Raw genomic sequence first — 12,500 nt, forward strand, 5'->3', positions numbered from 1 at the left:
TGCAATTAGCATGTAAGGCCCTCACCAAGGGGCCCATGCCACCAAGTATTAATACTTGTCCCCAGCCTCTCTCCCTTCACACAGTTTTGGAACCCATGACCCTTGCCTAGCGAGTGCTACTTAGTTGATGGTGAATCCCTCCATCATAACAAAAGGCCACGTACAGTTCCAAGCACCGTTCCCATAATCAGGGTAATAACAATTTATTCTTCCTGCCCCAATAACAGAGACACTGGGGATCCCACAGCAGCCAAAGTGACCATTTGGGCAGCTATGGTCTCATTCGAGGCGTGGTGGGTGTGCCTATGCAAATGAGATCGGCCCCTGAAGTTCTTTTCCACAACTTGCCACACCTCACCACCAGATGTCAGGGTGGAGCTCATCCTGACACTGCTTACACTTGTATGAAACCATGGCCATTGTTCCACAGTTGAGCCTGAAACCAAAATTGTGTTCAAATCCTTATTCTCTTTACCCTTTCTATGACAACCTTTATGTTACGGTGATTTAATAAGTATAGAATCTTTTTTGTTATTTCATTTCATTCTTTCAATCTTATTTCCCAAGTACTATGCTAGTTTATTAAGGTTTGTCTCTCTTAATATCCTTAAGCTACTAAATGTTACATGTGACCAGTTCAATTAATAAAAGAAAGTAGTACTGCACTACCTGGTATATGCCATGATATGCAGTTGGAAAGATGTTGAACAGCTGAATAACAGCTCTAAAATGCTAACAGAATGGATCTCTGAGAAAACAAGTCCCATTGTACTTTTTAGACTGTTCGTGGTCAGTATAGCTAATTGAACCTTTTAAGTGGAAATAGAGAAAGTATTTCCCAAAACTTTTAAAGGGTGGCAGCCTTACTCAATTTTTTTAAGCCTCTGAGCCTAAAGCCTCTTAGCCTTAATGAAAATAAGTGAAGTGATGTGAAAATAAATGGGGCTGAATGAAATCTGTGGGTTCTGGTCCAACCCAGATCCTGCAGGAATTCCCAGCGGAACACCCCTGCTGGTTTGGTTTCTCCAGTAAAACTGCCCAGCCCTGGCACCATCGGAATCCCTTTAGATGTTCCTTCTCCCCCCAAGGCAATGCAAAACTCCATTTAATGATGCAGTCAAACATCACCCCTTGTGTCTTCAAAGGATGCCTTCTTTTATCTCTTCTTGGTGGGGAGAAGTGCACCATGCGGGACTACTGCTCTGCCTCATCAGTAGGCAATGCCCATCCTTCCCTCACTGCAGCTGGCTTTTAGGTTATCTGAGGGCAGAGACAACTTCCCATAGGATTGCAACAAGGGTCCTTAGGGGTCCTAAAGTAATACAGAAGAACTACTTTTTCATAAAGGAATAAGAAAAATCAATGCATGCCTTATTTTAATTTTATTTGTAAAATGTTGCTATCGGTGTAGTGTAGAGAATTTGCTCACTTCTTACCCGCTCTTATCTTCTGTTAAAATACTAGATAAACTTTGCTCTTTAAGCCTCTGCACTGTGAATAGTTGACTTTCTAGTGTCTGTGTTCATAAAGACAATAAATAACTGTGGAGTCATAGGCTAGCACATTTCATAACAAGTTAAATATAACTTAAATTGAACTTTTCCAGTGTAAACAAAGTGGGCAACCTCCCATGTCTGACTAGAGACAGTTTGCTTCTCCTGAGGTGTTTGTCAGCTACACATTTTTAACGTTACAGAAATTGTAACTGCCTTTTCTTTCCCCAGAGCTGCTCTTACATTAGTAGTCTGTCTTGTGTCTACATAGCCAGCCTTTGCATTCTGGCTGCCACAATAGGCTAGTCTCTCCAGATTTGTATTAGCAAATATAAGATTTTGTTTGCAATAGGTCATTAAATATACAGGATCCCCCTTTAATCTTTACCTTCAACTAAACCAATATGTTACACTGACACAGAAATTAAGGGTTATGTTGCAGAACAGTGCTGTTGTCAGCACACACTGCTAAAGGTGGTTTGAGAGGAGTTTATAGTCCATATCCATCTTCATTATAAGTGTAAATTATGAATAATTTAGCATGTTGAAATGAAATCATTATAAATGATTAAAACAGATGCCAATTTTCCTGTGGAAAGCATGGCAAGTGGTAGTCTGTCAATACCTCCTTTGCTCCCTACAGTTTTTTTTAGCAATTAACCTTTATTGCCAGTAATTACTTATGTATTAGCGCTGGTATGCTTGTGCGGAAGAAGATTCTTCCATGATAGCACACCTCTCAGTGTCATTCATTAGCCATTCTCTTCATTACCTTATCAGGAAACTTGCATTTAATATTTCAGCTCTGAAATGCTGTCTTTTTTTAGTGTTTGTTTAAACAGCCTTGATTTGTAAAGAATAAATACCCTTTTGGTGTCATGGTGGTTTCATCGGTATATGCAATGAGTTAATGGTTTCAGTCCAGTTCTGTCAACATCAGAGCTGGTACCCTTATTGAAAGTCTTTTACTAAGAAGCCAAGGGTCAAGATGGCTTTCACTGCAGTCTCATGTTGTCTCTGTTCTGTGGATAAGTAGAGAATTTCAATTTCCAGAGCTGCAAACTTGGCAACTTTCACAAATGCTAAATACTACTTGTAAAACATTGATTTGGATATAGCAGATCAAAATCATCAAATGTTTAGGGATGAAAATATTTTTCGTAGTTATAAAGAAGTCATAGATTCTTCTTTGCATGTAACAGGACATACTTCATTTAAAGATGCATATAGTATTTGTTATAAAATGTATTTTTGTATAATTGTGATAAGATATTCTGAATACTGTAATAGAGATGTGGTGATTAAATTACAAGGTTTATTACTGAAAATAAAGGAAGAAGAAATTTCTATTTTCACCTAAACTATTTAGGTCGGTACCATGTTTGCCTTTCAGATTCTTGCACTGATCAGTCATGGAGTTCATCAGCATTTTAACCACTCCTGTTTTCTTGAACATATTTTCTACTTTAAAAGTCATTCAGACCCCACCAGTTTAAGCTGTATATATGTTAGAGCGCCTTGGAAGTAAAACAATATTGTGTTAACACAGATATGATAGAAAATAACAAACTGACAGTTGTGAATTATGGGATTATAATTTTTAGAAAGTTGTCTGTTCTGTGTTATCTACCTCTCCTTGAGCCCTCTGCTTCTGCCCCAACTTTTTCTTCCACCCTTGTATTTCAAGCACTTGTGGATGGCGACTTCTCTCTGCCGCTCTCCTTCAATAGTCACATTAGCAGTTTTGTCATCTGCTTCATTGGCCCTGTTCTAACAAACTGCCCAAATGGATTTTGTCTGGTCTACCAAGAGTGGCAGCTGTTTCAGCAGCAATAGGGTTAGGTTTCATTTAACTGAATCCTATAAGTCGTTAGTTACACTGCACTCATGTTATGAGATTAATTTTATGTGATTCAATACAAATTGTTTTTATGTAGCATCCTTCATCCATTATATCACAAAACCCTTACACTGGGAGAGTCAATCCTATGCTAAAGTTGAAAACTTGGTTTTAAGAAGTGACTCAGAGGGAGGGGAAGGGAGGTCATTGTTCCTGATAGGGAATAGCAGAAATGAACAAGCAATTCCCCAACCCTGTAAAGTTGAGAGAAGAGAAACAAGAAGACAGGATAGGAAGAGGAGAGTGAGTGGGCAGGAGAGGAGGTGGATATGAGAACAGGGCGGTAAGGTGAAGCCAGTCGACGACGAATTTGAAAACCAAGTAGGTAATTCTGATTTGGAATCAAAGATAGGTAGGAAGCAGTAACAGTGATCCAGGATGTCGATGACGTGATGTAACATAAAATTACAACAAGACTGTGGGTAGGAGATGATTTTAAGGTGTTTTTATCAGATTCTGTAATTACTCCCTTTCCAGACATGTAGGGTTCATAACTTTTTATGTACCTGCTTCATACCGTTGGCTGCATACCAGTGGGTGAAGAACAGTCCAAAGAGGGAGTGCCTGGGAAAGAGGAGAGGGAGACTGACAGAAAATGTTAAGCTTGTATATTTGGCATTCTTCTGTGTTGCCCCAGGTCTTTAAATATTATTAATTAATTAATATTAATTTAAATGAGGAATATTTAAGACATACAGTAGTTTCCCTGTAAGACTTTTTTCCTTGGGTAGTCTCGAAATCATGAGTCACACCTGTTGTCTGGCTTATTCACCACTGGCAGGTCTCTTCTTTGTGATAGGCATCCTTATTAGGATATAAAATCTGGATCCTATATAATTGTGTTGTGGGCACAGTTCTCTATGTGGCTTACCAAAGTCTGTGCTACCCAAAGTTACCATCTCTGTAGACTGTTCCAATACTGTTCTGACTTTGTTCTGCTCAAGTCAAGTCTTTCTCCTGTCAGTACTGCCTCTGATCAGCTAAGGTTTATCCTGTCAGATTCAGTTGGGGGGAAAATAACTGTTATGAAAGGCAATACGATGAAAGGCTGGCTTGATGCCCACATGGAGCTTGGAAGATTAAATAAATGGATAAATTATTTTGTCCACCTGAACTATCTCTGGGATGTTTTGGGGGTTTTTTGCATACTGAAAGTTGGTGTTGCAGGGCCAAATGCAGCAAAATTGCTGGAATAGTTGGCAACCCTTTGCTTCCTCTACCATGAGTTCTCAACTTTTTTTTGTTCTAACAGCCCTGATCACTTTGCATGATTCCCTGTACATTTTCTACCCACAGAGGTCCTCCTTAATGCAGGCCTTCGCGGGGAGGAAGAGTCACACTTCTTAGGGTTGCACTGGTGTAGGATGGATGACTTAATTCAAAGTCTTTGTGAAACAGAATAAAAAATTAAGTTATGGTCACAGTCTAAGTCAGAGGTGGGCAAACTACGGCCCGCGGGCCCGTCCTGCCCAGCCTCTGAGCTCCTGACTGGGGAGGCTAGCCCCCGGCCCCTCCCCCGCTGTTCCCTCTCCCCCGCAGCTAAGCTGCTGCGCGGGCAGCACTCTGGGCGGCGGGGCTGCGCACTCATGCAGGGCAGCGCGGCACGGCAGCGTGTCTGGCTCCAGCCGGCCGGTGCGGCAGCCGGACATGCCGCTCTGAGCCGCATGGTAAGGGGGTCAGGGGGTTGGATAAGGGGCAGGGAGTCCCGGGGGACAGTCAGGGAGCAGTTGGATGGGGTGGAGTTCGGAGCGGTCATGGGATGGGGAACAGGGGGGCAGTTGGATAGGGCAAAGGTTCTGAGGGGAGGCAGTCAGGGGAGTGGGAGGGGTTTGATGGGGGTGGAGTCCCTGGGGGGGCAGTGGTTAGGGCAGGGGTCCCGGGAGGGGCCGTCAGGGGACAAGGAGCAGGGGGGGTTCGATGGATGGGGGGTTCTGAGGGGGGCAGTCAGGGAGAGGGAAGTGGGAGGGGACGAATAGAGGGCAGGGGTCAGGCTGTTTGGGGAGGCACAGCCTTCTCTACCCAGCTCTCCATACAGTTTTGCACCCCGATGTGGCCCTCGGCCCAAAAAGTTTGCCCACCCCTGTTCTAAGTAGAAGTTTCCCTTTCATGCAGTGATTCACATCTAACCTTATTATCAAGACAGCTAACGCAAGGAGATGTCATCCTCTCTTTGTTCTCTTTAAAAGAACATTTAAATCAGCATGGTAATTAATAAATTTCTGCTTAAAGCCACAATGACATCTAAGAATATATCTTGAAAATAAGGCTTTATTTATTGCATACATTTTGCCCAGTGACAATAATGCCACCCTAGTTTCCAGTATTATCTTTAAAAAAGTAAAGGGGGGAACCATTAGAAAGAGCTGGGGTCGGGGGCCATTTGAATGAAATGTTTTGGTAATGATCCGTACCTTTGTGTGTGGAAAAGGTGTCACTAACTTTTTGTCTGGAGAATATACTGGAATACTGAATACAGCCCTCATTTGCTTAGATCTGAATTTTTAGCAACACTATTTATTAAACTAATAACTTCAGCGATGCCACTTATATAGTTCCAGTTAAATAAATGAATCACGGAGTCCTGTACTTGGACATAATTAGAGCTGAAGTTGATGAAAGTAAGGGTATTTTTAGTGAGATTCTGTTAATTTCATACCTGTGAAATACTGAAGCAGTGTGTGGTATTTTTAAATTAAATCATTCAAGTGCAAAAAAAGCCACTTTCATGCCACATTTCGTGCTTGCCAAATTTGTTATCTTTGAGATAAACATTTAAGTATTTAGAAGCATACTCTGTGACACAGAGAGAGGATGTTTTAGATGTACATGATGATGGAAGGGCAACGTGAGAGGTTTGGGATACTTTACATAATAATTTTATACTAACTGTACAGAATATGGGAAGCAGGTTAGTGGTGTATAGGAAACAGTAATATTGACACACCTCAGAAACCCTCCAGCATGTTAGTGCCTCATCAGAGAAAAGGGCTTCAGTACAAATGCCAAAAAGTGTACAGCAGTGTCAGCAATGGATGGTCCTCAAAATCTGCTTCCAAATCAGGATCCCTTCTCACTGTTTCTAATGTGCAGCTGAAGTTTGCGGAAAATGTGCCTTCTACACAGTTTCAGGATGGAAGATTAATAAATGAACTGTTAATAATATATTAAAAAGAAGCAGCAGAAGATAAGCTGGGGTTTGCCACAGGATACCACAGCTATATAAAACTTAGGGATGGAATATGGCAAGATAATTTTGGATTTGTGTTCTGTAGAAATATGGAGTATTTTATATGGACAATTTTAAATAAAATAAATATTGACTACATATCTTAAGCATTAAGTACCCTTGACAAATTCTGTAGAGTTATTATATGGTAATATCGAAGTATACTTTTGTTTTTTAATGTCTCCTCTCACCCCAGCCAAGTGATGTAATCTTTGAGGACTGGGAAGAGAGTTCTGGTGCTCTCCTACCACCATTTGGCACCTTTGGAAGTTGGATGTTACTTTTTTTCTCCCACAATCTTACAGAATAAGTCCAATGGGCTCCTATCCTATTGAGTATATATGATTGGTTTAATCAGAGAAGAAATACCATATGACAGAACCTAAACCACCAATCTTTACAAGTCAAAAATATACCACAAAAACCATATTAAAATTTTCACTGACATCCAGGTAATAGGTGGGAGTTCGGAGATTTGTACCTCATTTTTAAATTGGGGATGATAAAATATTTAGCAGGATGCATTTTTGCAGATGTTCCACCATCTCAAAAAGACCACATATGCAGTTTCTAATTTCCCTGTGCATTTAAATTTAGAATTTTTCAAACAAATGTGTAATACATTAAAATCAGTCTGATATTTTCTCTGTTTCCAACCAGGTGAGTGTGACGGTCTTACTTTGTTCTTATATGGTCAGCAGAAACCAAATGGCCTTTTTGATGGGCACTTCTGCTGTCCCATTGCATACTGTTAATGAGAACTAAGTTACAGTAATTCAGCACATGCTGTGCAGTTAAAAGCAATGTTTTTAAAACATTGACTATGTTGTCAGTAATGCCTTAGATTTTAAAAAAATCTGATTTACTGTTAACCATTTATGCTGTTTGCTCACCTTTTTAATATTTTATTCTGCTTGTATAATGAGGAAACTAGTCAATTTCCTTTTCTGGTAGTCATACAAAGAACAATGATGTAATGTTTAAGTAGGAAACAATGCAGGGAAATATTTAATTAAAAAACTACTTTTATTGGAACTTATTATAATACTGGAAATATTTCTGATCATGTTAGGCTAAATTTTTGGCCTGAATTGATCTCAGTGTCCCTTTAAAGACTTTGCAAGTAAAATTTATGACCCCTCACTCACTCTTGCAAACACTTACACACCAGCTTAAGTTTATGCACGAGTAGTCCCATTTGTTTCATGGAGCTGCTTATACCTATAAAGTTAAGTAGTGCCCATGTTTGATTATGGTTTCAAGCTAGTAAAAAGTAAATTTTTACAAATACTAAGATGCAGTTAAAGGAAAAGGTCCCATCTTCTCCCTTACTTTAATAGATGTATGAATTTAATATTTATCTCTCATTATAATATATGATGGGGGGAAACTGAATTTGCAGTACTTGAGATGAAAACTCTGTGAGTGAATGCATTTATCTTTGTTGGCATCGTCTGTTCTATTAATGAAAGGCACAGATGTAAAATTTATCCCAATAATTAGATTTTTAATTAGTGTATCATCATAAGATTGACTAATCATTGCTCTTCATTCCATGTGATTTGGAGTGAGAAAGTTAATGTAAACACAAATATCTTTAATCATTGCCTGACCATTCTGAACCCAGATTTGTTTTGATGTATTTATGCATATTGTGTGTATAATAAAAGGCAGTATGTCACAAGATATTACATCTAGGAAACAAGCTGTAACTTGATCCTAGGCTACGCTAGTGACACAGAACATTGACTAAAGTACTGTGAATTGGTGCATAGGTCTTTGTGCTAACTGAATGGTAAATGTATTTCAAGCTGGATAGTTATCAGTAATGTATTATCTTATGCAGTTATATGGGAAGTGACACTTCTTGCCATTATCCAGTAAGTGCCTGATCTAGATTTCTTGCACACTCAAAACTCCTGTTGAAATGTATGGTTTTGATTTGAATGGGGGATTGGTCTTTATAAATAATAACTAAGCATGCTTGTTTAGAGGGTGTACCATTTTTTGGTTTTAAGTTACCTCTTTTTTCCCCCCTACAGTTGTCGGACAAGTAACCGAAAGAGCTTAATAGGCAATGGCCAATCTCCAGCTCTGCCTCGGCCTCATTCACCTCTTTCAGCTCATGCAGGTAAACCACCTACCTTTATCTGTGCCATGATATGTATTAAAGCCTTTAATTCTTTAAGAGAAACACATCTTCTAGTCCACTACACTCCTGCAGTGTAACTTTTCTCTCCATTGTTTGTAATAACTAAAGCTTGTGAATAATCATGATGAGAGCCCTAATTACCATTTGGAACTACTAAACTATGGTGATAGGCACCCTGGAAATAGCTTCTGTGGATAATATTATTTTTGCCTTATTACATGTTGACAGATGTAGATTTTCCCCAATCTCCAACCTCAGTGCAGTGTGAAATGAACATACAATACGTTGCAACGTATGGTAGAGGCAATGTCGTCAGTGGATGGGACATTTGATAGCAAATCAGGATATTTTGAGTTCTGTTCCCAGTTCTGTTGCTGACCTTATGTTTGACATTGGGCAGGGTCACTTCAACTTTCTGTACCTCGGTTTTCCTGTCTGTAAATTGGTGATCATGACACTTTGTTTGAAAAGTACGTTGAGATCTATGGATGAATCTGCAAATAAGAGCAGCTTTATTATTATTTATTATCTGTTTTGTATAGGAATCTTGTCTGTACAGCAGAATACAGTACAACAAAGATTTATTTTGTGTTACATTGTGTGTACAGTTGTGTCACAATTAAATCCCTGGGAGTGCTACAATAAGAAGGTGTGAGTGTGGGAATTGGCATTAGCCATAGGCAGGCAGGCTGTCAAAGGTTGTTAAAGTGTGGCTGTGGGGAGCTGGTTGACAGCTTACAAGTTAAAGGAGACAGGAGAAAGATGGGTTTCATCTGCATTTTTAAAAGGGGATGGTAGGTTCAGTCAGTAAGACATTAGCAGGCTGTCTTATGCAGCTGACCAGCAATGTTAGGTGAGAAATATGCCTATCCTCACAATTGTGGGCAAGAGCCCAATGCAGCTATAGGAATAAATATTGATGTATAATGCCATTGCAGAGCCTGCAAAGAGAGCTTGAGTTTTTGTTTCAGTTCATGAAGGCAGGGACTGGTGAGGCTTCAAACTCAGCAATAGAGTGGGTGCATTTTTTTTTTTTAAACAAATAGATCAGTGCTTAGAATCTGACACGTTTCATACCAAGCTGCAATCATTTTAAAGAGCAACAGGAATGGTCTACTGGCCTGAGCAAAAGCCTGGAAGTCACGAACTTCTGATGTTTATTCATGGCTGATAATGACTGTGTATGGCTTTTGGCAAGTCACTTAACCTCTCTTGTTCAGTTCTTCAATCTATAAAATGGGAACAATTATATTGATGTCATATGGCTGTTGAGAAGCTTTTAAGATGAAAAACAGTAGTATAAGTGCTAGTATTAATTATTATTAAGGTAGGTAAAATGTGGGGTTTGAAACCACTTGGCATCCCCTTCATTACACAATATATGCAACCCATTCAAGAGCTTATCATGACTGTTTGTTACAATAATTGTTAATAGTTCCCAGTGATCCACTGGAATCGCTCATGTTCTAATATATTTCACCCCACACTTAATGTGTTTGCTGACTGTTTTTGCAGTTGTGTAGTTTTGGGCCTTGTTTGTATTAAGGATTTGCCATAATTCCAGCCACTGATGTAATCACCACAGTTCAAGCATCTGTTGTAGACCAGGAAAGCTGTGGTTTGCACTCCTTTCAGACAGAGATAAGCTGCACCAGTGTAAATCCCGGTTTTGCTTGTCAACACTAGAAGTTAACACTGGTGCAGCTACACCAGTAGCTGGCCGCTGATGGCTGGAATCGAGACAAATTCTCAGTATAGAAAAGTCCTCAGTACACTATGTTTATGGCTTATCAGATTCATGCCTTATCAGAATTGCTCCTGATGTGTGTGGGGTTTTTAAAATCTGCCCTCCTGTACTAAATAAACACCTTCTAAAACTATTTGAAGATGAGGCTGTATCTTTACTGTATTGTTCCATAGTTCATGATTGTTTGGAAGGTCATTTTTCCATGATGCAGCTGAAAGAAGCGGGGAAGGTTGCAGAAGCTCTTGAGAATTATTTGTTACTACTGCAGAGCCCCTTTGTTATTTTACTTTTTCCACCTTTTACTCTGGGACCACTGTTTGATGTCTGTTGTAGAGGAGACAGCTACCAGTACGGTTGCCAATTTGGGTTGGACATGTATCTGGAGGATTTCTTCCCATGACATAATCTTTAATTAAAGATTAATCTTTGGTTCCTGGAGACTCGAGGACAATCCTGGAGGGTTGGCAACTCTAGCTACCAGCCCTTTGTGTATATGCTAGTGGGATGGGAAAATCTGGAGTTCTTGGGAGAAACATGGAGAATTGTTTTAATTAGCAGCCTAGTTGTCATACCAAAGTTATCCCTGGGGAAATTCTGCACCACTGCACCTTCAGAATTTGCGAAGAATTAATGTTCTGCACAGAATTTCATTTTTTTCCCACAGAATTGGTGCTGCAGAGCTGCTGGCCACTGCTGGGGCCACTGGACCCGGCAGAGCTCTTCTCCGTAGCTCGCAGCGTGCCCACAAGGGTGGGCTGCGGTTCCTGGATTTGTCAGCCCTGGTCAGTCACATGGTGCCGCCGGGCCCCTCCCTGCGCAGCAGCTGCTGGAGCCTGTGAGCTGCACCCTTTAGGAGAGACAGGAGCAACAGCTGGGTGTTTCAGGGAGGGGCCACTGCTTTCCGGGAGGGGAGACTGAGGGTAAGGGGGAGTATCTGCCGGAAGACGTGACTTGAACTGTTATGGTGGCGACCAAATCTTTAAATTTTGCCTCCCTCACTATCAGCAGGTACAGGTTGTCTCTGCCTGTCAAGACAGTAACAAAGCTGCATGGAGTGGAGCCTGTGGCTGGGCTGGGAGGGTGCGATTGTCTGGGCCAGGGGGGTGCCCTGCGACTGAGCTCTGGATGGAGGGGATGCGGATGTCTGGACCCATGGCTGAGCTCTGGGCGGAGGGGGTGCTGGTGTCTGAGCTGGGGGGGGCTGCGCAGCCACCTCCAATGCCCCCCAAATACTCCCTCCAGCACCTTCTAATACCCCCTGCAAGTACACACACACACCCCTCTTATACGCCCCAATTGAACCCCCACCCCTCCAGCTCTCCCTTCCCCTCCCCAGAAATGTCCTTTATTTTGGAACTTGAAATATGGTAACCCTATGGGGGCAGGGCGAAAAACAGGAATTGACTAAAAGACCAGAGGGCCAGAGTTTTTCCCCCCGAGATGTGCACAGCTGGCACATCTGACACACCCAGACTGAGGCACCCAACAAAAGCATAACGGAGAAATAGGAACAGGGTTGTCATAGGGGTTTCTTTAACTCTGTACTCCTGGGGGAATCTTTTTGGTGTCTGTATTCTTACAAACATACATGCTGACACACATTTTGAAATAAATTACCAAAATAATTGAAATGGGCATGATTATATTGTGTCGTTTTTGACAAAAAAAAAAATATACAGAATTTGAAATTCCCCCAGGAATATGAAGTAGAGAGACCAAGAGAAGTGAGTGAAGAAGCAACAAGCTGCTTGATGAAGCAGCTGCATTGCAGGTCACTAGAGATTGTTGAATGTGTGGCAACAGCCAAAGATTAGCCAGATTTATTGATAAGTAATGGGAGCCGGGAGCAGCCCGGGTACTGCAGTAGTGTCTTGTCATAACATTAAGTAGTTCTAAACTTGAGTCAGAGAGGAGGCTTAAGTGGGTGTGGCTGGGATTAAAGGAAACAAAGAGAGCATGGGTGGCCGGTAGGGGAGGCTGAG

General features: G+C 41.0%; 1 protein-coding gene across 15 annotated transcripts in view; it reads left to right on the forward strand.

Moving 5' to 3' along the window:
* MAST4 (microtubule associated serine/threonine kinase family member 4) overlaps positions 1-12,500 on the forward strand; it is a 436,616-nt gene that overhangs the window by 329,744 nt on the left and 94,372 nt on the right. For all 15 annotated transcript variants that reach the window (XM_048849931.2, XM_048849932.2, XM_048849929.2 and 12 more), the window contains one exon: positions 8,662-8,750. In XM_048849931.2, the coding sequence (XP_048705888.2) occupies positions 8,662-8,750 (89 nt within the window). The remainder of the gene's footprint in view (positions 1-8,661; positions 8,751-12,500) is intronic.

This window comes from Caretta caretta, chromosome 5, assembly GCF_965140235.1.
Source record: "Caretta caretta isolate rCarCar2 chromosome 5, rCarCar1.hap1, whole genome shotgun sequence".
In the NCBI taxonomy this organism is placed as follows: domain Eukaryota; kingdom Metazoa; phylum Chordata; order Testudines; family Cheloniidae; genus Caretta; species Caretta caretta.